General features: G+C 48.3%; 1 protein-coding gene across 2 annotated transcripts; it reads left to right on the top strand.

The window, feature by feature from the left end:
* Positions 1 to 7,504: 7,504 nt before the first annotated feature.
* Positions 7,505 to 17,723, top strand: SUMO3 (small ubiquitin like modifier 3). 2 transcript variants are annotated; one of them, XM_081301515.1, is made up of 4 exons: positions 7,505 to 7,662; positions 12,166 to 12,294; positions 15,075 to 15,146; positions 16,877 to 17,723. In XM_081301515.1, the coding sequence occupies exons 1-4, from the start codon at positions 7,642 to 7,644 to the stop codon at positions 16,991 to 16,993; spliced, it is 339 nt and encodes a 112-aa protein (XP_081157641.1). In that variant the 5' UTR covers positions 7,505 to 7,641; the 3' UTR covers positions 16,994 to 17,723. The 2 variants fall into 2 exon arrangements, with proteins under 2 accessions (XP_081157641.1, XP_081157642.1); XM_081301516.1 differs by lacking the exon at positions 15,075 to 15,146.
* Positions 17,724 to 26,220: the final 8,497 nt, after the last annotated feature.

Genomic DNA, 26,220 nt, shown 5'->3' with positions numbered 1-26,220 from the left:
GGTGGTGTGCGAGGGAGTTTGGGCAATAAAGGAGTTCCTGTTTGAACCTACAAGTACCTTGTGGCGGCTCAGTTATTTTGTGCCCAGCTAGACTGCAAACTGTTTTTTTTATTTTTAATTTTTTAAAATTAGTTATCCATGACAGTAGAATGCATTTATGCACTTTGATAAATCATACATAGATGGGATATAATTTCTCATTTTTCTGAGTGTGCATGTTGCAGAATCCTACTGGTCCTGCAGTCACATACACACTCACAGTAATCATGTCTGTTTTGTTCTACATCTTTCCTATCCCCACATCCCCTCCCATCACTTCCCTCTACCTAATCTAAGGTAACGCTATTCTCTAGTGTTAGAGAAAACATCGACCTTTGGTTTTGTGGGTGAAAGAAAAGCAAGGATAAGGGTCAGCAAGAAATGAAGCTCAGAGACCAGGCGAGACGAACACTGGAGTTTATTTGTCAGAGCTGAGAAATCAAGGCCATCTCTCCATAGATGGAGAGAGGCAGAACAGTCTTGGGGTTCAGAATTCTTATGGGACAGGCTCAGGGATTAGAGACGGACAGGTCCTAGTGCTGGGGGTGAAGGGTTGGGTTGGTATGAGGGAGTGGTGAGCCTTTCTCAGAAAGGCCTTTGGGTGGGAAAGCAAAATTTTTCTTAAAATGGCAACTGTCACTTAAAATGGCCATCCAGGTGCTAAGTAAGGAACTTAGAGTGGGATTGACTTATTTTGCTTAGCATGATATTCTCCAACTCCAACCATTTACTGGCAAATGCCATGATTTCACTCTTCTTTCTTTTTTAAAAAAATTTTTAAATTTATTTTTTAGGTGTAGATGGACACAACACAATGCTTTATTTTTATGTGGTGCTGAGGATTGAACCTGGGTCCTGCCCATGCTAGGTGATCGCTCTACTGCTGAGCCACAATCCCAGCCCCAATTTCATTCTTCTTTAAAGCTGAGTAATATTTCACTGAGTATATATTGTTGCATTGCTCATGACTAAAACACTCAGGGTCACTCCAGGGGAACTGGGCTGCATGAAATAACCACACAAAAGACAGAAATGCCTTTTTCTTTGGGGGTGCTGTGATGGCTCCTCTGACCTTAAGGGTCTGTACAAAGAGAGCGAGCTGTGCTGACCCCTGTTATTGAGGAGAAGCCATTCAAATGAGGCCAGGGGTCAGGATTCAGGGGGCTGAATCTAGCTTTATGATGTCCACTGTCAGCAGATTGGACTGACATCTAGGAAGGCCACACCCAAGGGCAGAGCAAGAGAAGGGGACACACAAAGGGAGTTTCTATGGAACGTTCTATCCCAAACAGGGCAAGGGGTAATATCACAAAGGAACAGTAAGTGTAGCTCGACCCTTGGGGATGCAGGAAGGCGCGCCTACCTGTGAAGACACATTTGGCTGCATTTTTACTACCCTCAAGATCAGGGATACCATCTTCAGCAACTTAAGAGAAGCCAGATCATCAGGAGGATGACGGACAGTGCTCAACCCATCAGGAGGGGAAAACGCTGGTCACATGATGTGCTGGCCTCCCACAGTCTATACATTTTCTTCATCCATTCATCTGTTGAGGGACACCTGGGTTGGTTCCACAGTCTAGCTATTGTGAATTGAGCTGCTATAAACATTGACGTGGCTGCATCACTGCAGTGTGCTGATTTTAAGTCCTTTGGGCATAAAACAAAGAGTGGGATGGCTGGGTCAAACGGTGGTTCCATCCCAGTGTTCTGAGGACTCTCCATACTGCTTTCCATAGTGGTTGCACCAATTTGCAGTCCCACCAGCAGTGTATGGGTGTGCCTTTTCCCCAAGTCCTCACCAACACTTATTGTTGCCTATATTCCTGAGGATTGCCATTCTGATAGGAGTGAGATGTAAATGGGATGGATTCAAATTAAAAAGCTTCTTCTCAACAAAGGAAACAATTAGTAACTTGAGGAGAGAGCCTACAGATTGGGAGAAAATCTTTACCACATGAACTTCTGATAAAGCATTAATCTCTAGAATATATAAAGAACTCAAAAAAACTTAACACCAAAAGAACCAAATAACCCAATCAATGAATGGGCTAAGGAACTGAACAGACACTCCACAGAAGAAGAGATACAATCGACCAACAAATATATGGAAAAGTGTTCGACATCTCTAGCAATCAGAGAAATGCACATCAAAACCACTCTAAGAGTCTGTGTCACTCCTGCATCCCCTTTTTAGACATGCTCCTCCTCTGCTGAAGATTTCCATCTATTTTCTTGCACATATTAATCTGTTGCTTTCTTGTCTGACTATGTCAATATCTTCTTCTCCCAAGGATCTCTTGGATCATTTGGTTTTCTTTGTAAAAACCCACTCCTACCCTGTGGCCCATGGTGCCCTTAGCTGAAGCATCTCAGAGCCCCCATCTGGCAAGTCATTGCCACGTGCTCCCACCCTACAGATTCAAGAACTGCTGTGGGACTCACTTCTTGTCACTGCACTTTAGGGACTGAGCCTGTCTCCAGATTCATATAGGAAGCCTAATTCCCAATGGGACTGCTTGGATCCAGAGCCACTGGGCAGGTAGTGAAGGTTAACTGAGGTCATAGGGTGAGGCCCAAAGTATCGGGGCTGTAGAGACACCAAGGAACACTCCCTGTCTGCAGGTACAGAGCGAAGGCTGGTGAGGGGACAGGGAGAAGGGACTGCCCACAGCCAGGAAGAGATCTTAGCATACCAGCCCCAACAGCACCTTGGTTTTAGATTTCTGGCCTCCTCTGAGATGCAGAAGCCCAGGTCTGTAACCCCTGTGACTCACAAGTTGCAGGCCAGACTCATAAACTTTGAGAGACCCTGTTTCAAAAAGTAAATAGAGGCTGGGCGCCATGGTGCAGGCCTGTAATCCCAGCAGCTTGGGAGGCTGAGGCAGGAGGATTCCAGTTCAAAGCCAGCCTCAGCAAAAGCGAGGCGCAGCAACTCAGTGAGACCCTGTCTCTAAATAAAATACAAAATTGGGCTGGGGACCTGGCTCAGGGGTTGAGTGCCTCTGAGTTCAATTTCTGGTACAAAAACAAAAACAAACAAACAAACAAAAAATAATTGCTGTCTCTTTTCTAGGGTCTTTGCCCATATGGGGGCATATTTCAAGTAGATTTTCTGGCTGACTTTGGCAGGAGGGCCCTGACTGCCCCAGGAGTCCTTGCTGCTGCCCAGCGGGAACCCTCATTCCCAGGCTTAGGCTGGCCCCTCTCCCGCCACTGGCTGCTGGGCCCTTTCCGTTTGTGGAGTCACAGTTTTCTTTAGTCCTGAGAAATGCCCTTTGACTTGTTCTTCTCCCACTCTGTTCCATCTTCTGACGCTCCTGTCTGGTGGACATGGTCCTTGCACTGATCCACAGTGCTCCCACCTTCTCGCTGTCCCTGGGGAGTCCTGTGATGTTTCTTATAGTTCCCCAAGTCCTGCCTGGGCCAGGGCCTTTCTCCTGTTCAGCACATACCAAGCCTTAAGCCACAGTCCTCCCACTGACTTTCCAGCTCTATGTCTTCCCAGGGGGTTGTGCCTACCCCCACGTCCCAGAAGGGGGAGCTGGGCACGTGGTGTGGGTGTTGGGGTCTGTGGTGGCAGGCAGCCTGGTGCCTCGGTGTTCCCCCACCGGCTCGGGCCTCCTGCTAGCCCATAGCCCTCCAGGGCCTCCTCAGGCACAGGATCTTCTTTGGAGTGAAGTCTGGGGTCTCAGCCTGGTGTCATGGCCCAGATCCTCCTGCAGCTACAGCTCTGGGTGTGGGGACAGGTCAGGGCCCCTCCTGGAGCTCAGCTGTGAGCAGCTGTCCCCTGCTGGGTTCTTTCCACCTTGCTTCCTGTGGGCGGCAGTTTTTCTTGGGCTCTTGTCTGTCAATTTAACCCCATTTTGCTAAGTTTTTTGCGACTCTTTAACCCTCTAACAGCATTCTTTTGTGTTTTCTCCTGTTGCTGTGAACACTGCATTTTTTGCTGTCATTTTAAAGGATCTGGAACAGATGGGAAAGTGTGGGAGCTGCAACCAGCTCCATCCACTATTTATACACACAGAAATATGAATCAAATCCATAGCTTATGATCTGCTTGGTAAAACTTACCAGTCTTTTTTTTTTTTTTTGACATATCTCTTTTAATAGTGACATAGCCTTCCACTGTGTGAACAGATCATTTAATTTCTGTTCTAGAACATTTAGTTATTTTTTTAAATCAATTTTTAAAAATATTTATTTATTTATTCTGAGAGAGAGAGAGAGAGAGAGAGAGAGGGAGGGAGGGAGGGAGGGGGGGAGAGGGAGAATTTTAATATTTTTTTTCCAGCGGACACAACATCTTTGTTGGTATGTGGTGCTGAGGATCGAACCCGGGCCGCACGCACACCAGGCGAGGGCGCTACCACTTGAGCCACATCCCCAGCCCTTTTTAAATCAATTTTAAGCTGTATATTTTTCACGTCCTCAACTCTAACCTGGAGTCTTTCACTTATAGCCCATCATAGTTTAATAAGTACATGGTGTATGCAATAATGTCATATTTTATAACTCATGGTATCCTGGACTCCATGGTGGGCTACGGTCTCTGAATATGGCCTGTCCTGGCTCACCAGTCACCCTGGGGCTGGCTCCTAGAGGAGGTGCTCATCTTCTAGAAACTGAGCTGGCTATTTTACCTGGGCATCCTCTAGCCAGAGGCCAGCCATGGTCCAGCTTCCAGAATGTAGGAACCAAACTGTGGAACTGGTTGGAGGTTGGCTCCAACTCCTTCATGAAGAGCCCCTGCCTTTTCCCAAGTAGGCATGAAGGACCCCAGCCCCATAACCTAAGGCCCGATTATGAAAAGTAAAAAGTATGCAGTAAACAGGGTGAGCTCACCACATAACCAGTTGAGAAAGGGCACCCTGCCCACGTCACAGGACACGCTTGAGCAAACTGGGATCGATGAGCGGGAACAGGGAGGAAACAAAATGTAAACCTGTGAGATTTATGAGTTTTTCGGGAACCTACAGTGAAAAACAAGTTTATCATAGTGAAAAACAAGTTTATCATAGTGAAAAACAAGTTTACCTTTTAAGTGACCTGTATGCTGGATTCAAAGGAACCAATTAGACACCTGTTATTGTGCTAGGCGGGAAACAACTCCTTTTGCCCTATAAAAGATCTGTACCCCAAAGCCCGGTGTGCCAGTTCGCCAAAGCTTCGGCTGAGGTTTTGCTGTGCACCCGCAGGCGCCTGTGTATTAATAAACTTGCCTCTTGCTTTTGCAGCCAGTGTGACGCTAGTTCTCTTTTGGACGGGGGATTTGAGGGTCTGAGGGTCTTTCAGGCAAATGCTTCAGAGTGGAGGGCTGTGAAGTCAAGTACACACACTGGACTCCATGGCTGCAGTGTTAACAGGGGGTGAGCAGCACCCTCTCTGTGGGCCTTCCTTGGACAGGACGGAAATGGGATGCACACTTAGGTACACATCCAGATGCTGCCGTTTCCTGGCTGCTAACCCCGTGCATCCAGCCTCCTGGCTTCAGGATTCAGAGGCTGCTGAAGCCAGATTTAAAGTTAGGTAGTCAGTGTAGTTAGGTAAATTGGATCTAATATCGAGTAAAATAAAAAATGGAGGCCATGTTGAGAATGAATTGGGGGGGGGGGAAGCAGGACAACTCATGGAATGTTAATGTCCCCAAGGCCCAGAGCCCATCCCAAAGAAATGTTAATGAAACAGCTCCCAGCAAACTTGAAGATGCTGACCCAAAAGTCCTAAAAGATTACTTCTTTGGCCCACCTGTGCCCCACCCTTGGAGCCTTTCCATCTACATTCCATCACTGAAAGAACTATAAAAGGGGAATACATTCGCCCTTCAGTGGATTCCACCTCTTGGGTCCCTTTCTTCCTCCAGAAGTCTTTTCTGCTGTCCTTTAACAAACTTCTACTTTCCGCTCTGACCTTGCCTCTGCGTGCTTCTCTGGTGTTATACTTCAACATTGGTAACACTGCTATGTAGCTCTGGAACACAGCTGGCCAGCACGTGGCTTGGCATGCCTGGGTGTGGGTGAATCAGTACTGACTGGTCCATCCCTTCTGAGGACATCAGGATACAGAAGGAAGGACAGGGTGAGGTGGCACTCATACTCCCTGACACATGGAGGACATCCTAACTACACAGGTTCAAGTTCTCTGCCCATTTTCTCTGACCACCTGAGAACATATTCTGTTTCCTTGAGGTCTATCCCTGGGTTTGCAGTCAGAGTTGCATTGGACACAGGTCAAGACTGCTGCCTTAACTCAAGACTCCAGTAGTGGGCTGGGGATGTGGCTCAAGCGGTAGCGCGCTCGCCTGGCATGCGTGCGGCCCGGGTTCAATCCTCAGTACCACATACAAACAAAGATGTTATGTCTGCCGAAAACTAAGAAATAAATATTAAAAACTTCTCTCTCTCTCCTCTCTCTTAAAAAAAAAAAGACTCCAGTAGTGTTTCTTAGAGTGTGACCTTGGGTGTGTCACTCATCTCCTACAGACTGTTTCCTCCTATGTAAAATGAGTTGGGAGGATTGGGTGTGGGTGACTTAGGACAGCATTCTAGAAACAGCAGAACCGTGAGTCACAAGGGTGTCCTCCTGTGTCTCCTGCCCCTCTCTTCTCCCAGGTGCTTTTCTACTTTTGGGGTTCAGAAGGCCCCAAACTGGTACGAAGGAGAATGGAGAATGCAGTCTGGATAAGTGTTGAGTGGGAGGTGCAGAGAGCAGAACTTGGCAGCTCTCCCCTGTCTAGGGTACTTTGTGGATGGTTGGCCACCCCACCTAGAACTTCAGGATCCAGGAATCTGTGCAGGCTCACTCAACCAACAAAATGTGGGTTATCTTCAGTGGATGAGGCTTGCAGGCCTGGAACACTCCTGGCCTGCAACTGGACCTTCACCTCAAGTCAGTGAAGGGCGTAGAGCCTATTCAGAAAGCCAGGACAGGTCACTTGCTTCTTTCCCTGGCCCCCTGAAGAGGGTTGGCCAGGCTGCCCTAATTTTCCTTTACCTCCTAGAAGTGCAGTCTGCACACAGGAAAGGGGCCTGGGCTCTGCCCACGGAACTAAACATGGTAAGGGCTAGGTGGGTGGAACGGAACCACCAGGGCAGGTGGTTCCCAGGCCCCGCAAGACACCCTCCAGGCCCTGACCTTGCACACCGCTGGGCCTGCCATGCCCGAGAGCCTCCCAGGCCTGAGCGCAGGCACCCACTACCCTGAGCCCCCGCCCCCACCCCGGGCCCTGCGCACTTTGGCGCCGTCCCCAACCGGGAGCCTGGCGCGCCCCGGGCGCCCTGGGTCCTTCCTCACCCTGGAGCTCTGCGCGCCCCCGGCCCTGCGCGCCCCCGGGGCACGGGACGCTCGGGGACCCGCCCCGTGACGCATTTCCAACCGCCTGGAACCGCGACCGGCCGGGCGCGCCCCCGAGGCACGGGGAGCGCGCATCGTGCACGCGCGCAACCACGTGACGCCGCCCAGCCAACCGGCACGCCGGGATTTGGGGATAAAGCGCGGCCCCGCGAGCAGTTGCGGCGGGAGAGCGGCGGGGCCCAGAGCGTGACTCGCCCGCTTCGCGCTGCCTCTTCCGCCTCCGCGTCTCGCTGCCGTCGCCGCGCAGCCATGTCCGAGGAGAAGCCCAAGGTAAGCGCGACGCCCGCCCCGCCAGCTGCCCGCAGAGCCGCCGCCGCGGGCCGCCAACCTGCCGCGAGCTCGGCTCGCGGACCGCGCCGCCGCCCCTCCCCCCGCCGGCGCCCGCGGCCCCCCCAGCGCGCCTCGCCACGCCCCCGCCTCGCCAGGCTCCGCCCCCAGCGCGCCTCGCCCGGCTCCGCCCTGGGGGCCCGACTTGCCCGGCCCCGCCCAGATGGTGCCTCGCTCCCCTATGGCTCCGCCCCGGAATACGCCCCGCCTCCCGGACCCGCCCTGGCTCCGCCCCCGGGCTACGTGCCCGCTCTCGACTCCGCCTCTTAGGCCCGTCAGCCTGGAGCTCTGGGGAGCCGCTGGGCTGGTGGCCTGGGACCCGGTCTGCTCAGCCTGCCGTCTCTGGCTGCCGCGGGCGAGTGCAGCTCCCGCGTCTGCATCTAGCGTGTCCTCCACAGTCCTCACTCCGGTGCAACCGCCCCTCTCCTCGGCATAACCTCTGGCTGTAGGTCGAGTCCAGCCTCCCAGGCAGCGCGTGACTGTGCGAGCATCAAGTCGTCCCTTGTGAGCAGTCCCATAGCTCCTTGGTGCTGGGACACCCCCATAGCAATCCTGGAGGGCAGACACCTATGAGAGTCCTGGGGTGCACGCCCTCCATCTGAGTACTGAGGTGGGTGCCCACCCCCCGCCGCTGTCCTGGTTGCATGTGCTTACCTTGATCGCAGTCCTGTGGTGCATTGCTGGGTATCGCGGTACTCAGGCCCCACTGTAGTCCCTGGGAAGGCCAAGGTTGCTGACTCCTAATTAAACGGAAAGTTTTGGTCCTGTGTTCTGACCTGTGGGGTCTGTTTTAATCAGTAGATAACAAAGTGGAGCCGAATGCTTTTTGCCTCTCCATCACCTGCCTGGTCCTGAAATAGATCACCCTCTCTTTCAGTTGAGGGCTCCTGGCTGTCAGGACTGGGGGAACCCACCCGAAAGCCTAGGCTGGCCCCGTGAGTGATAGTTTTGAGGAAAGGTCCAACTGCAGCCCTGGGCCTTATCACACCACTGTCCACCCAGACCGTTTGGGTGAGCACCTGTTGATCCTAGGCCAGGCACAGATGCCCTTGTGCTTTGTAGGTGACTTTGTAGCAGAGCCTGGGGTTGGGTGGGTTCTTTGTCTTATGAATTTGAATGAAACCCAGGGACACAAAGGGCAAGAGCAAAGTAACAGGATTTATTGGAGTAATAGAAAGCAGAGCTCCTGAAAGGGTAGGTCCCAGGAGAGGGTTGTCAATGGGTGTCTGTTGTCTGGGGTTTTATATGGTAAGATCAGAGGGGAAGAGGTTGGCCTTGAAGGCTGTTGGCTGGAGGTTAAAAAAACAGTGGGTCTTTGAGTCCAGGTACCAGGAATCTGGTGCTCATGTGTGCCTCTGTCCAATTAGGTTACTGTGTTGCAGTTTGTCTTTTTTTTGGAGAGAATATGGTCACTGGGTCACAGATGCTTCACTATCAGTTTTTTTTTTTTTTTAAAGAGTGATAGAGGGAGAGAGAGAGAGAGAGAGAGAGAATTTTTCAATATTTATTTTTTAGTTATCGGCGGACACAACATCTTTGTTTGTATGTGGTGCTGAGGATCAAACCCGGGCCGCACGCATGCCAGACGAGCGCGCTAAGCTTGAGCCACATCCCCAGCCCCACTATCAGTTTCTTGAGCTTGCTTGGGTTCTGGGTTTCTGCCTTGTTACATGGGAATGTGACCTTGGTGGACCAACTTTCCTACTTGCTTCTCCCAGCTCTTTTTTGGGAGGAGGAGGTACCAGGGATTGAACTCAGGGGCATTTGACCACTGAGCCATATCCCCAGCCCTGTTTTGTATTTTATTTAGAGACAGGGTCTCACTGAGTTGCTTAGCGCCTTGCCTCTGCTGAGGCTGGCTTTGAACTCGGGATCCTCCCGCCTCAGCCCAGCTCTTTTCTACCTCACCTTCCCTTAATGAAGGTAAATATAATAAGATTTATGAGGTCTTTTAATTTTCTTCTTTTTTGAGGTACTGGGGATTGAACCCAGGGGTGCTTTACCACTGAGCTACATCCCTGGCCCTTTTTAGTTTTTATTTTGAGATAGGTGCTAAGTTGCCGAGGTTGGCCTCAGCTTTCTTTCTTAACTCCTAAGTTCACTTGCTTATTGGATTCACTGAGGGCTGGGACAGTTCCCTCTTGGTGTCCCTGTTAGGGGGCCAGAGTGTCTCAGGCCTGCCCCCTGGCCTTTGCTGGCACCTGCTGTGCTTCTGGCTTCAGGGTTCTAGTTCTGCATCTGTTTAGATGAAGAAGCCCGAGCATCCTTACTCTCTGGGCAGTGAAGGGGGAAGCTCAAGGGGTCCTGTAGCGGAGCAGGGGCCTTGGGTCATTCACGTCCCTTGATCAGCATTGCCACCTTGCCCAGGCCTGGAGCTGTGCTCTGGAGAGGGCTGTGGCTTGCAGGGCAAGCCCTGGCATTCCCCAAGAGGAGAAAGGCACTTGGCCACTGGCCCTCGCCAGAGGGGTGGGTAAGTGCTGCAGGGACAGGTGTCTACCAGCTCCTTGCTGGAGGCTCTCACCCCAGGTGCCACTTTTCAGGCCACCATAGCTCCCTGGACAGGCTCTGCTCCTGCCAGATCTCCAGGGCTGTGCACAGGGAGCTCCACGGCTCATGAATGTGCAAGCTTTCCGCACCTCGCTCCCCTTTTCTGGCCAGTTGTGCCTGGTGTTCAGGGAGAGAGTGAGGGCACCTGACTCTCCCCACTAGGAAACGAAGGGAGCAGCAGGCATCAGAGGGACAGGGTGCTTCTGTGGAGTCTGGGCTCTAGCACACGGTGAAAGCCAGGCCTGTGTGTGAAGACAGACAGACTCTGCAGACTGCCCTGGACTTGGCCTTCCACTGGGTCAGAGGGCCTCACTGGGTTGTTAAGAAGAAGGTCATTCCTGTGGATTCCCAGGTAGCCAATCTGGTGGGCCAGACGTACTTTGGAAAACAGAAAATAGCTCTGGAACCTCACTTCCTTTTCGGACAAAGTGGCCTATATAGGTGGCTCACTGCCCCTTAATATAAACTTTGGAATTGATTCAAAATGTGCTTCCAGGCAACAAAGAACCCTCATTATGCTATTGTTCAGTAGCTGGTGTGTATCTTGAGCACCAGGATGACGGCCATCAGATAGGCTGCTGGGTCTGCTGGGTGGGGATAGAGCCCAGGGCCTTGTGCGTGCCAGGCACCTGCTCTACCTCTGAGCTCCCCAGCCCCAGGTCAGGACTGCTCGGAAGTGGAGACTTCACAGAGGTGGCTCTTCTGGTCCAGTGATGGCATCGCAGCTGGGAGCCCCCGATGAAATCTGGTCCCCACCAAGCCCCTCAGGGTGCCAGGGTCCCTCAAGGTTGTGGATATTGATTTTGTCTTACCAGTCACGTAACCTCGGGACATGTGTTCTTATTACCTTCATAAGAGCGATTTTAAGACAAAGAAGGATTTTCTCTTAATTTTTTCCAAGATTGTTATTAAATGACTTTTTTTTCTTTGACTCAATCAGCTTTTTCTGTGGGACTCCAGTTCTGCCTCACATTTCCTTATGCGTGGGTGCTTAGTGAGAGGAAGTTAGAAATAAATTCTGTGTGAAAATAAGAGTCACGAGTGACTCTGAATTGCAGGAGAATTTTAAGAATTAGGTTGGTTTTAATGACTTTTTAATAAAACCAACCCTTACCTAAAGACTTGCCTTTTAAAATCACAGTTATCTTTTTTTTATACCTTTATTTATTTACTTCTATGTGGTGTTGAGGATGGAACCCAGCGCCTTGCACTTGCTAGGTGAGCGCTCTACTGCTGAGCCACAACCCCAACCCCTATGCACATTATTTTAATATGATGAGAGGGCTGGGGATGTGGCTCAAGCAGTAGCGCGCTCGCCTGGCATGCGTGCGGCCCGGGTTCGATCCTCAGCACCACATACAAACAAAGATGTTGTGTCTGCCGAAAACTAAGAAATAAATATTGAAATTCTCTCTCTCTCTCTCTCCCTCTCTTTAAAAAAAAAATAATAATATGATGAGAGAACAACATTTAACTTACATGAAAAAACATACCTAATTCATTTTTGTACTGTGCACCTGTTATTGTACTATTTTTATCTTGTATGTATTGTAAGAATTAGAAATGGGCTAAATTATTTAAAAATATTGAGGCAGACTGAACAAGGGGAATGGAGAATGTCATTAAGTTCAGATCTTTTCATTTATCATTCAATATTTAATATCACATTGGTAATTGGCAGAATATTCTTTTTTTGGAGAGGTACTGGGGATTGAACTCAGGAGCACTTGACCGCTAAGCTACATCCCCAGTCCTATTTTGTATTTTATTTATTTAGAGACAGGGTCTCATTGAGTTGCTTAGTGCCTGGCTTTTGCTGAGGCTGGCACTGAAATTGGGATCCTCCTAATTCACAATTATCTTGAGCCAACTTTTGAAGCTGTGTCCTGTCTCTTGCAGGAGGGTGTGAAGACGGAGAATGACCACATCAACCTGAAGGTGGCGGGGCAGGATGGCTCGGTGGTGCAGTTCAAGATCAAGAGGCACACCCCACTGAGCAAGCTGATGAAGGCCTACTGCGAGAGGCAGGTGCGGGCTGGCCACAGGCTGTTGCCCCAGTTCCTAGGCGGCCTGGGGACGCAGGTGCCCTCCCTCCACAGATGCACCAGGGTTCTGAGGGCTGCCTCTGGCTGGGGCAGGGGTATCTCCCATGTTCCTGCAGTTGGGACTCTTTCTGCCCACGCCTTCTTGGGTGGTGTGCATTATGGGCAGGCACGAGGCTCTGTGGTGCCTTCTGGGCTGACAGCTGACCCAGGAGCTGCAGCAGGTGTGTCCTGGTGCCTCCCCTGGGTGGCTGAGATCCTCCTGCAGACAGACTGCCCTTATCACAGTTTGGTTTCCAGTGTTTAGATTTGGGTGTGTGTGGTGCTGGGATCGTGGGATTTGGGGTCCTCAGGTGTGACAGGCAGGTGCTCTGTCTTGAGCTGCCCCCTTTGTTGACCAGGTTTCAAAGTAGTCAGCCTCCTCAGTGTCCTGAGGGGTCGGCCACTTCTGGATGCTGCTGCTAGTGTCATGTGAACTTGAGGGCCACAGCTTCTGCTTCGAGCCACCTGTCTCTTGCTCTCACCAGGGCCCACATGGTGTCCCTTGGGCAGGCAGGTGCTGTCCAGCAACCCCTACAGTCTTTGGATCCTGGGCTTGCTGCTCTTTGCTGTGTGCCTGTGGTGGGCCAGGCTTGCTGTTCCTGGGTTCTGTCCCAGCCCTGTGGTTGGGTGGCCCTCGGCAGGGGCCTGTCCTGAGTGGGCCCCTGGATGTGGCGTGGCTTGAGAAACTGCCTTTCTTTAGCACACTGTCACCTCTGCTTTCCACACTGGCTTCGGCAGTCCCTGCTTCCAAGATGTTTTAAACAAAAATCTCTGCATTGTAGACCTGGGCCTCTGGCCCCCACTCTCACACCCTGCTCCTGGGGCCGCCGCTGTTGGCCCCTGGGAGTGCGGTCAGCTTCACGCTCACCTCCTTCTTCCTAGGCTGTGACCTTGTGTGATTCTCAGCTGTGAAGGGTGGGAAAGGAGCCCCCGAGGTTGCCCTCTGCACACTGTCCCGTGGCCCTGAGTTGGCACCCGTGTGCATTGTCGCGGCAGGACACGTCCACAGTGCTGGGCTGCTCTCTGCTGTCTTTGCTGGTCTGTAGTGTCTGGGTGTTGGTGGATGGAGCCCCTGCATCTTCCAGTACTGTCCCCTGCCTCCCCTGCCTCTCCTTGGTCCTGCTGAGGGCCTTGTGAGTTCCCTCTCCTCAGCAGCCACTGCATCCCTTCCTTGCAGCCTGCAGCGCAGTTTTCATGACACTGATGACGTCCTGATACAGTCCTGTGTGTCTTCTCTGTGAAGCTCTGTCTTCGGTATCCTGAGCTTCTTCCTGGGCCTTAGTTTCACCTTCCTCCTGGTCTCCCTTTCCGTCTGAAGTCGGCTTTGACTAGGGGGTGCACTCTGTCCTTCCTGGGCGCAGTCCCTCCTGGATTCTTGACCCTGCTGCAGTCACCGTCCTCCACGATGTCCTTTGGCTGGTTTTCCTCTGTCCTGCTCTGGGTGTAGCTGTTGCTGTGGGTCCCTTTCTGGGCATTTCCCCCGACTCTGTCTTTTTACACGGCCATTCTTATTTCTGTCAGGATTGTAATTTCCAACAGTTCTTTGTTCCATCTGTTCTTTGCTTGTGCCTGTTGCTCAGCAGCAGCCAGTGGCTGTCACCTTGCGGAGGGCTCTGTGTGCACGCATGTGGCCCTTCTGGTGCGTGTCCCCTCTCCTGGGTGCCTTTCCCCTTCTGTCTGAGCTCACCTTCTGTCTTTCCTGAAATGTCCTCTGCCCCTACTTCCCTGTTCAGGGTGAAGGAGGAAACTCTGAAATGCTGATGGCGCGAGCTGTGCTTGGGAGTGTGTTGAGGGGCCCACATGTCCACAGGTGCTGGCCTCTGCTGACTGGGGCACCCAGATGCTGCCATCTGAGGGTCACTAAGCGTCCCAGGAGTGGATGGCTCTGTCCTGCATCCTGGAACACAGGTGGAGGACTGAGGTGCTCAGGCCCATTGGAGTACGGTGCCTGCTCCCGAGTCCGCGTCTCCAGGAAGTGGACATTTTGTTGGTTGCCTTGGGAGGGACACTTGGTGCCATGACATGGGGATCTGCTGAGCAGCCATCAGAATCAGCAGCATGCTGATTCTGTCCCCGGTTCACTGGCTGACCCCTCCTGCAACTCATTGGTTTCTGCACCCTGAGACCCGAGGTCCGTGTCCTTGGACCAGCAGTGACCAGCCCCGCAGCACAGCCTATCTGCTGGCTCCTCCCTTCTCCATTTGTCCTTAGGGTTTGTGCCTTTTCATTTCTCCATGTTCTTCCTTGCAGCTTCCGGAGGCAGCCAAGGCGCACTGTAGCCCTGTTTGTCCTGTTGCAGGGAAGCAGAGCTGCTTGACCCATGAGTGTTTCTGTCCTCAGCCACCTTCACCTGCTCCCTCAGGACGTGGATGGGTCATTGCCCTCCTTCCTGCTGCCCTCCATGTGGCCTTCTTGCCACTTCCTTCATGGCCACCTGACCTGTGTGTCCATGGGGACTTTGTAAGGGGGAAGCAGTGGGGCTGGCTGCACAGAAGCTCTGCTTGGCTTCTGGGTGGAATGGAGAGGGTGGATCAGGGAGGAGGAGGATGTCAGAGAGCCGTTTCCAGGGTGGTCGACGGCATCGATAAGGGCCACTGTATTCATACTCAGCTGGGTCATAATTCAGTGCCTATTCAGAATTCTGATGGTTTGACAGACACTCTTGTTTCTTGAATTAAGCTGTGTTATGTGGGATATTTAATGGTGATTGCTTTTTCTTTCCAGGGCTTGTCAATGAGACAGATTAGATTCAGGTTTGATGGGCAGCCAATTAATGAAACAGACACTCCAGCCCAGGTATGAAGCCAGCTCTGTGTGTCCAGGACCTCCTCCCTATCCGCGTCTGCACAGTGGCCATTTGGAATGCTTGTTGAGAATTACCGAGGGCTGCACATAGAGAATGCCTTACGTTTTCTTGATCATTTGAATTATTAGATTTTACGTTTTGGCATTTTGGGATGTTTTCCAAATGAGAACATAGCACTGTCAGACCTCACCCTGTCTTTGAGGTGGGATCTGAGCGTGGGGCTTGTGCTGTAGGGCCGTTGGAGGGACTGCCATTGGCTTAGTCATGTTGATTTCCAGGGCCGTCGGTGGGACTGCCAGGACTCCTGCCGTGGCTCTGCGGACCCCTAGCTTGTGGTTGCAGTCAGTCAGTGGCTAGACATGGGCCCGATTCCTGTCTCCTGTGGCGTCTTGTGTGAGTGCTGTGGGTGGGCAGGGTGCCCGTCATGTCCTGTGCCATCGGAAGTGCAGGTGAGCACCCGCATGCCTCACGGCAGAGGGTCTGGCGCTGTGGTGCAGAGAGCTCGTCCCTGGAGCCAGATGTTCTCCAGCTCGACTCCCAGGTGCAGCTCTTTCACCAGCTCCTGGCCTTGGTGGTCTCAGTCACTCGCTCTGGAGTCTCAGTTTGTCTCCCTGTGAAATGGAGATGGTACTTGTTTTTTCTTCCTTAGAGGTGGTGAGAATAAATTGGAATGTTTCACGTGAAAATATTTTTGCAAGACATTTAATAGCATAAATATTGAAAATATAATTGCAATAAATATTTAGCCACCTTTGGGAATATTATTGCAAATATTATTGCAAAAAATATTCTAGCCACTTTTGGAAATCATACATGACTAAGCCAAAATCATACATGACTAAGCTCTGCAAGGACTCCCCAGGGAGGCAGAGAGCAGAAAGGGCTGGTGGGCATTGGGCTGGAGTGGGGAGCCAGGAGCAGGTGGCATGGAGGAGCAGTGACGCTTCCTGGCTCCAGCCTCCCCAGGTGTGTCTGCAGCAGGCCTAGAAGGGACTTCTGGGACGCCTCCTGGGAGCTCCCTCTCCTGTCCTGGCCTCAGTCAGTCTTGGGAATTGCAGAAGCTCCCGTGCTGAGAGAAGGGGGAGAGGTCGGAGGAGCAGGAAGCCTGTCCACCTCTGCCTTGGTCTCTGAGTGACAGGATCCCTGTCCGCAGTGGGCTTTTACTTTGTGGACCCTTCCTTGGAGATGCAGTTGCCTTTGGGTAGGCATGACCATCGCACTTGCATGGCTAACTGGAAGCTCTTCACTGGAATTTGATTTTGTGTAGTTGTCCCAGGAATTTTAGATATTTCAGTTTACTTTATTTATTATTATTATTTTAAATTCCTTTTAGTTGTAGATGGACACAATGCCTTTATTTTATTTTTTTAAATGTGGTGCTGAGGATCGAACCCAGTGCTTCCACATGCTAGGCAAGTGCTCTATCACTGAGCCCCAGCCCCAGTTTATTTTATTATTCATTTATTTTTTTGGTGGTGCTGGGATTGAACCCAGGGCCTGGTGCATGGAGGCCAGCCCTTCACCAACTGAGCTGTGTTCCCAGCGCTCAGTGGGAGCACAGGAGGTGGGGAGTAGTCACTGTGATTTCCCTGCGTGCTGCACAGGAGGGGTGGCACAGCACAGCAGGGGGTGACCAGGCTGTGTGGGGGGGCAGTCGGACGTCTTCCCTTCCTCTGATGTTCCCTGTCCCTTCTCGCTGGGCTGCCTGGGACTGTGACAGCTGGAGATGGAGGATGAGGACACCATCGACGTGTTCCAGCAGCAGACGGGAGGCATGGCCTCCAGAGAGACCACCCCACACCCCGCCATCGTCCTTGCATTTGTTATTGAATGGTGAGCGACCACGCTGATCACAGAGGAGTCCGAGAAACACAAGGACAGTCACCGAAACGATCCTCGAAGCACTTCAAGTGCAGCTCAAAACTCTGCAGGGATGAGTCTACAGCTTACATTGGGCCAGTCACATTGTTCTCTTTGTGAAATGAGTTTTAAGGTTTTGGGTTTGTTTTTGTTCTCGGTTTTGTTCATTGCCCCTCTCAAAACATGTTTTCCTTCAAACTTGTGGCCAAATGTTGGCTTTCAGTCTGTGGCCAGGCTCTCACCCCTGGAGAAGTGGTCACTGCTGGAGCTACTTGTCCGAATCACGTGGAGAGCTCGTGTTCACACTGTGCATCTGTGGGAGAGTGTGGGGGTTGGGATTCCACCAGGCGCATTATTAAAATTCTAAAAGCTGCAAATGACAGACTTCATCAAGCGTATGGTATAGTTGAAGGCAAAATACTGGAACACTTCTTCAAAGGTAAAAACCAAAATAAGTCCTTCAATAATAAGGCCCAAGTGCTTTCTGCTCCTGAGTGTGTCCCCTCTGGGTCTGAGGCCCAGGATGCCACCTCTGCACTCGGTGCTGGGGTGTGGGTATGTGGGCAATGATGGGCACAGCCAAAACCAGCTTTTATCTTTTCAAAACCAGGAAATAATTACCATGTTTCTCATTTGGTAACTGTATTGTGGCCTCAGATTTACTTCTAACAGATAATTGTGGTCTTTATGTAAAGTAAGATGAAATATCACTGAATTTGCAGTTATGTTGTATAAAAGAGCTGCTTCCAAGTGTGGTTGCAAAAGAAACCCACAGAAAGGTGACTGAGTGTTCTTATGGATTTTTACTTTGCCACTGTCCAATAAGTATCGAAATTATGCATTAGAACAGTGACTCCAGTTCTGTGAGATATTTGGGAATCTTTACCAATTAAAATGTTCATAGTTCTGCCTATCGTCCTGTAAGGATCCATTGCTGCTTGATGGCATTCTCTGCCTTTTATAGTCCCCTGATGGTGACCCATCACCTCGCTTGCTTGAGATCTTGCAGAAGTGTCCTCATTTCCTGTTTTGCTGTATGGGCTCTGGTGGGATGTTGTTGGCTCTGTTGTTTGTTCACCAATTTGTACATTATGTTACCCTTTACTACTGTAAACAGTAAAGATAGTTTGGTATTCTGTCTTTTGGCTTTTATTAAACACTGCATTTGAAGGTTGGGGCACATGTCATAACTCAGCAAGGGCTCTGGGGCACCTGCTTTGGAAGCCAGCCGCTGGGCAGTGGAATGCCCCGACACCTGCTCCCCCCACTGGCACATCATCCATGTGGTCCACCTTCCTTTTACCCAGAGTTCATCCTTTGCCCTCACAGAGCCCACCTTTCCTCCAGCCTCACCTTCCTTTTCTGGACTCCTATGTAAAGAGGAGGATGATTTTGGAGGCAGGTGAGTCTGGATGTTAGCTTGGGATGTTTCGGTCTTTGCTTAAGATGTGCGGTTGATGATAACTTCTCCCCCCCTTTTTTTAATATAAATGTTTTCTTAGTTCTCAATGGACTTTATTTTTTTATGTGTGGTGCTGAGAGTTGAACCAGTGCCTCACACTTGCTGGGCAAGTGCTGTACCGCTGAGCCACAACCCCAATACCACTTACCCATTTTGAAAATGAACTACTACCAATTTGCTTTGAAAAGTCTCAGTATAGGGGCTGGGATTGTGGCTCAGCGGTAGAGCACTTGCCTAGCAGGTACAAGGCCCTGAGTTTGATCCTCAGCACCACATAAAAATAAGTAAATGAAATAAAGATATTGTGTCCAACTACAACTAAAAAATAAATATTAAATTGAAATTTTAAAAGTCTCAGTATATGATGGTGAGACAGGACCAGAGTCGAGTGGCTGAGCTGATTTGGTTCATTGATGGAAGGCAGCCGGGACAGTGCAGCTGCAGGCCCAGCGATCAGCAGAAGCACACGGATTGAAGCACAGTGCAGAGATGGGGCTGTTTGCCAAATCACCTTCATGGCACATGGCAGGAGGTGGTCTGGGGTGCCTTTGGTTTGATAAAGGAGGCCAAGAGGTCCCTTGTATGTAGAACAAAGTCACTTGAGCTTTTTTCACCCCAACAATCTTGAGGTTGTCCTTCATTTTTAGGAGTTTATGTAAATTGTGAATTGGAGTAGTGTCCTACCCCTCTGGCCTTCCCACCTACATTCCATCCCCAAAACTATAAAAAGGGGAGACAACCGCACTTCCACAGATTCCACCTCTTGGGTCCCCTTCTTCCTCCGGGAGAAGTCTTTTCTGCTGTCCTTTAATAAACTTCTAATTTCTACTCTGACCTTGCCTCGGCGTGTTCTCTGGTGTTATTCTTCAACATCGGGGAAGCAAGGACTCGTCACCGGTCAACAGGGGTAACATATTGGAGGATCCACCGAGATTCTACACCGAGGTAAGTGCATGCACCCCATGTCTGTTTGAGGTGCATCTTTCTCTTTCTTTCTGGAGGTAAGGTGGGCACCCGACGGCTACCTAAACGCAATTAGTGCAGCCGCCACTCTTCAAGACTCGGGTGAGAGGTTTCTCGGCCTAGGCAGCTCTCAATCACCTGTTCGGTACAGAGCAGGCATGTTGGGTTCTGCCAAAGCCGCTTCCAACTTTTCTGTCTGGGCCCGGAGAGCAATTGGCCAGAGTACACAGTGTCCCTAATCCCAATCTGCCTCCGATGCATGGAGGTGGAGGAAGGAGTTTGGAACAATTGCGGAATTCCGGTCTGGGCTACTCTCAGAGGATTCTTAAGGTTCCTTTCTCTTGAGCCCCCTTCCGACAGCCCTCATGGGTATCTAGGGTGATCGGTAGATGAATGGCACTGAGGGAAAGCCCCAATCACATTTGCCTCCGTATGGGCCGTGCAACACTCCCAACCCCGCATCCATTCCTCCTGGATGCTCCCCTTCCTTCGAAGGTCAGAAATGTTAGCAATTCAGGTTGCAGGACTGAGAAAGGCATGGGATAATTAGTAAAATCTGCCCAGGTTCCCTAAGGTGCATAGGTAACTTTTACTAGTCTGTTTTACCACCCCAATGTTTAAAATGAGCTGTGTTCCTTAAGCTACTAGAGAGGCATTTTTAGAATCAACTCCTTAATCTTATCAACTCTAAGGTAATCTGCTACCTTACAACCAGTAGATATCCCTTAACACTTAGGCGGCTCCTTTAGTCTACAGAGCAAAGACAACAAAAGAGCACAGGATTCTCTTTTGCAATGGGTTTTTAGTGGTCGGGAGGAAAGCAGTAAGGCCCTTAAGTCTGAATCCTCCCAGGGTCTCTGGCACAGGGCAAACTGAGACCCTAGCACTTTGCTAAAGGGGACCAGAAACCCCTTGGCAAAAGCAAGGTGAGAGACGGGTTTTCTGGACCATTTAGGAAGCTCAAGGTTAGGGAGACGTCCCTAATGAGAACAGTTTTCTCTGGTGCAGCGTGGGCACCTGAGTTGTTTTCTTCTCACTCGGAGCTTCCCTCTCTCCAATATGCCAGGTGGACCACTAGCCTGTGTATTGAAAAATTGGGATAGATTTGAACCTCAGGTGCTCAAGAAAAAGCGCCTCATTTTCTTGGCCTGGCCTCAATACAAACCTGGCCACCAGAGGAAAATATCAATTTTAATGCAATTTTACAGTTTGATAAAATTTACAAAAAAAGGAAATGGTGTGAGGTGCAGTATGTTCAGATTTTCTTTGCTCTAAGGGAAAATCCTAAATTATGCCAACAGTGTAAAGTAGACTTAGCTATGATATCTGCCATGAAGAGAAAAAAATCTTGGACTCACTGAGGAAAAAGAATCAAGAGAAAAATTTGGGCCGATCAAAGTACATACCCCCTTCCCCCTTCAAGACCTAAGGCAGATAAAAACTGACTCTACTGGAAAGTCAGGAGATATGCCAGATTGCCTGGGATTGGATCTATCCAAAGGAGCTAATCCTGTAAGTGAAAGGGGAAACTGAGGAATTCCCAGCAGCTGCCAGAGCCATTTTCGCTTTTGGGAAATTTCCTCATAATTTCCCTGCACTGTAAGGATTACTCCACCTAAATGCAGTAAAGTCAGTCACACTGAGACCCTTGATTTTACACCTATAGTTGCCCTTATGTGAGAACATCTGGTCCACTCATGGGGAAATCTAAGGTGCCACTGATAAGAGTCATAATTAAATGAAAGTTCAAAACCTGGAGAGATTTTTTCTTATCTGGTCTGTTTTAAAGGTTATTATAGATTGTTTCTTGGGGATAATCTAGGTTAAATGTGTGTCTAAAAGATGATGTTTCATTGTAACATCTGGTATCTAAATGAGTTTGAAGCATTGCATAATCTTGCAGTTAAAAGTTGGGGTTAGGTAATTGATTAGTTTGATTTCAGATAATTCATGCCAGAGAACTTAAATACTTAGGATAGAAAATTAAAAGAACTCTACTTCCAAGTTGGCAAGTAACTCCCAATCATTCAGTTTTATTTTTTCATCAATTTTTGAACTGGGTAGCCTAAGGAGATTTCACTAGGTATACAGTGCATTGATTTGGGCAAGGATAGTAAATTATGATTTGGTATCTGTTTCTCTCAGTGTGTAAGATTTAGGAAAAAGTGTTGAATTAAAACGTTGGTCTGACTTATTAAAATGACATTAAATAGCAACGGTCTTGGAAATTTTTAAAAGCTTAATTTTGGATATACATGGTAGTGTGTGGTTCTCTTTTAAAATTTTTCAGGCGATTTAATGTAACTTAATACTACTTTAGGAACTTAAGAACAAAGAAAGTGGCTTAATGATCCTGAAGAAATTTCTTCTGTGGTAGCTTTTATATTATTAAGATCCTATTTTCAGTTTTGTGTGAGCAAGTTTTTCTAGTGTAGGAAGGTACAAAGATGTGAAATTTTGTGAATTGTATCTTAAACTTGTATCATAATTTTCAACATCCAAACCTGAAAATTGTGACTTATGGTTAAAATGCCTTAGACATGAAGTTTCTGCTCAAAATTCCAGTTTTCCCAGTTCCTTCCAGACCTCAGCCAGGACTTAAGTTGATATGCGAATAGAAGAAGCCTGGAGCACTCAGTAGGAGACAGATCTGAGGCCCAAGGAAAAAAAAAAAAGGGTAAAAGTGTCTTTTCATGGGAACTCAAACTAGATTAAACCAAAGAGTAAATTGTGTGGCTATTACTAATTACTGGCCGGTCAATTTTTTCTAGGACTTTTGCCTTTTCTTAGATTCTATTTTTTTTTTTTTTTGAGCTCATGATTTTGTTCCTACAGACAAGTTAATGTTTTTCTGATAAGTTCTATTTTTGATCAACTGGAGTTTTTTTTAAACATTGCAATGAGATTTCACCTGAGAAGGCTGCGAGGCCTTTTGTGTTATGTGTTACTCTTGTGTTACGTGTTGTATGTCGGTATGTCTGTGTGTACGTCCATATATCATGCAGTGATATGACAATTGACAGATGAGGAGCGCTCATGAAAAATTAAAAATGGATCCAAATATCTTTAATTCACGTGATTCAAATGGCTCAATTTAAATTGGGTAAACAGATGAAAGTAAAGATGTCTTTAAAATTAAGCTTATAAGTTTTTCTAGGTGTTCAAAAAGGCCTTAATAAAATGTTAAATCTGCTTAAATTCAAAAATTTACAAGTATTGTTTCAAAATGTGAACAGAAAGAGGTTAACAGATGAAAAAAAGAGAAACTAAAAGGTTCTAGATTTCTGGATAAGAGTCTATATGATTAAGTAATTAAGAGGGTTTAAGTAAATGATATAAAGAAGGTCTGTGTAAGTTTTTGAGCAAGTAATCTTAAAGAAATTAAACAGCTGGTTAAACAAGTGCTGTTGTTTTAGAAAATTGTGCTATGTTATTTCTGTAAAAGCTAAACTTGGTTAATATAAAAACATCAATGTAATTGGTGCCATTAATGTGTTCATATCTTCCAGGTGTACAAGTCTGTAAGGTAGAAGCTTTAGAAAGAGCATTATATCAAGCTGGTGTTCTAAAGTTATATGGTAATTTTAGGCTTAAAAGAAAAACATGTTGGAAATTTATTTATTTCATTTGTGTTCTATAACTGTACTTATTATCAATAAGTTATGTAAAGTTCCATGTTACTTTCTACACTGAGATACAATTTAAATGTATTTTTAAGTTAATGAGAGCCTAAACTATGTAAAGGTTTTATTACAAAACACAAAAGTACTTTGCTACTTTTCTACAAAAAGTTAAAAAAGCTTTCAGCCTTTCTTTAATTCACGTTTTAGATGTGATATTATGTTGTGTTAGCTAATATTCATGTGAACTTGAGCAACAATTTATGTAGGCTTTGTAAAATGATGTCTAAAAACCAAAGATCAGCTTCAGAACTATAGTATTTAAGATTTATGAAGAGCCCCACCTTACTTGAGATAAGGCTCTATGTCCCATCTCACTGCATGTGAAAGTGACTATGAAAGAAGTAGGCTAGATTTCAGTACATTTAAAGTTGTGTCCAAAAGTTGGTTTTTGTCAGGATTGCCAGGATCTCAAATAGGGGATATACTCCACCAAAATTCAAGGTAGCTATTATATGAACTAAATATTTTTACGCTTGATAATTTTATTTTATAGTTTTCTTATAAATGATTTAAGATTGCCTGTTAATGTTTTGCAGAGGTACTGATTTAAGAACTCACAACCTGGGTTAATTTAAGACAAGAAGTTATCACCTACAGTATAGAGAGATAGACATTAAAGCTCAGTGCTCTTAATATAAGGCTGTTAACTTATTTGCTAGATGTTTAAGATTAAGTTTTAAAATTAAAAATTTGGCTCTTGCCCTCTGAGTCAGTCTGAATCAGGGAATAGGGGACTTCTTCAAAGGGCTCTGCAACTCTAGGCCACATAACCTCCCGATCAGGGAGATTAATGAGACCAGTGGAGGACCGAAAGCCAATCAGTGCATTTGCTGTGAAGAGGAGGGTCATCAACAAGGGAGACATCCCTGATGCTTCCGAGGGAAGCCACATGGTCAAGCAAGGCCTGGACCCATCCAAGCGCAAATGGCACTAGCAGAACTGAGAATCTGCTGTGAAGTTCCCGAGGACTCCCAGAGTAACTCAGCTGACTGTTAACAATAGATAGAAACAAAAGTCAGTTTGACTTGCTTCATCTTAAACACTTAGCAAAGACAGTCAAAGCCAAACACAGCTATTCCTGGAAGATTTTAATAATAATAATAGTTAAATGTAACTTCCATAAATAAGTAAACTGGAGGCTACAAAAGAGATTCGCAGGCAGGGATGCCTGATAATTATCAAAAGGAACTGCCAGAATAGTTTTTAGTTTAAGGCCTTTATTTCTAACCAACACAGGTAGGCTTAATGTTTGCTAGTATGGTTATCCAGCCCTAAGTAACAGAATTAAAGATTTCTCTATTAGACACAGGTCATACTAGTAAAAGGATTTTGCAAGATCAGATGATATTAAATTATTAAACTATATCTTAAGGGAAGGACAACTGTAACCCTAAAAGTTAAATGTTGTGTTCACATCCCTGACATTTCTGGTAATGTGACAAATATCCTTAAAGATTTACATGCTCAGATAGAAGCCATGGCCTCAGCAACTTTGTCATGGAGACAATATCTTAGCTCCTGGTTCTTGGTACTTCCTGGTGGAAAACATTGTTAGTCTTTGTCTTTGCCATCATACTCATTGGCATATTCTTGTGCTATGGGATTTATTGTTACATCAATATGGTTCCAGTACTAATGAATTCTTGTTTCTCTTATAGACCACCCATCATTCAGATGGTCTTCCAGTCTATTACTTCTCAATCAGACTTCTATCATAGACCACTCGATAGACCCGGTTTTTAAAGGGGGACTCCAAACTGCTTGCCCCAACATCGCCCCTTTTGTCAGCCTGAAGAAGCCAGAAAGATCTTCTTCGCCCCCTTTCCTTACTGCAGTAAGGAGTTCCCAAGTTAGGGGAATGAAGCCAGATTTAAAGTTAGCTAGTCAGTGTAGTTAGGTAAATCGGGTCTAATACCGAGTGAAATCTAAAATGGAGGCCATGCTGGGAATGACTCAGGGAAAACACAGGACAACTCATGGAATGTTAATGAAGTCCCGAAAAGGCCCTAGGCCAAAGTCCACCTCAAAGAAGTGTTAATGAACAGCCCCCAGCAAACTTAAAGATAGCCCATCACAAAGAGGTGTCCCACCCCTGGGGCCTTCCAACCTACATTCCATCCCCAAAAGTATAAGAAGGGGAGACAACCACACTTCCATGGATTCCACCTCTTGGGTCCCCTTCTTCCTCCAGGGGAGAAGTCTTTTCTGCTGTCCTTTAATAAACTTCTAATTTCTACTCTGACCTTGCCTGGGCATGCTTTCTGGTGTTATTCTTCAACATGGGGAAGCAAGGACTTGTCACCGGTCAACAGCGGTAACAATAGTGTTAGCACCCAATCACTGCAGGGGACCCCAGACAGCTCCCTGGGTGGCTGGATTCTTCTCCACTCTCCAGTGGTCGGGCTGTGCCCTCCAGCAGCTCATCGCCAATTTCTTTTGGGATTCTTGTCTCATAAATGACATTCACGGACAATAACCAAAGGCAAGAATGAAAGGAATAGGATTTATTTGACCGACTATAGAGAGCTCCTGCAGGGGCAAGAGGAGACCCAGCAGGGGTTGCGGTCTAAAGGTATTAGTGGGGCACTGCTCAATGTTTGCTAATGGGGTCTTGGGAAAATAACCAATGCTATTGGTCAAAGTGTACGGTGATAATCAGCCCCGGGAAAAGTACTTGGTTAGCCCTGGAGCCCGAACATTCTTGTAACTTCCATTTGGGTCTGCCTCCACTTAGGTTTTTCTGAGGTTCAGGGAAAAAGGTTGGCTGGAATGTTTCTATCGATTACTATCAATGAGTAGTTTCTACATTTTGAAAAAAAAAAAACTTCAATTGGGGCCCATTAACTATTCCATCTTAGGCCCCCGTGCAACTCCGTGCTGGCCGAAGGGCCTGGTCCCAGGAGCCCCCACCCCGCGCCCAGCAGCCAGGGCCTTCTCCGCTGCAGACCGCGGGCTGGGGCCCAGGAGCCAGGCGCTTGCTCCACTTGCTGCTTAGGAAAGCCACCCTGGTACACACCGGCTGGGCAGGACCCTCGCTGGGGGAGCACACGACGCCACGGGGCGCCCGGCCGGACCGCCAGGAGCTGCGCGGTGGCG

This window comes from Spermophilus citellus, assembly GCF_964194105.1.
Source record: "Spermophilus citellus genome assembly, chromosome: 7".
Lineage (NCBI taxonomy): Eukaryota > Metazoa > Chordata > Mammalia > Rodentia > Sciuridae > Spermophilus > Spermophilus citellus.
This window is presented reverse-complemented; position numbering and strand designations above follow the sequence as displayed.

Excerpts from the sequence above, each read along its gene's own strand:
- SUMO3 (XM_081301515.1), top strand. The coding sequence starts at position 7,642 with ATGTCCGAGGAGAAGCCCAAG. Across the intron at positions 7,663-12,165 it reads TGTCCGAGGAGAAGCCCAAG|GAGGGTGTGAAGACGGAGAA; the intron begins GTAAGCGCGACG and ends TGTCTCTTGCAG. Across the intron at positions 12,295-15,074 it reads AGGCCTACTGCGAGAGGCAG|GGCTTGTCAATGAGACAGAT; the intron begins GTGCGGGCTGGC and ends TTTTCTTTCCAG.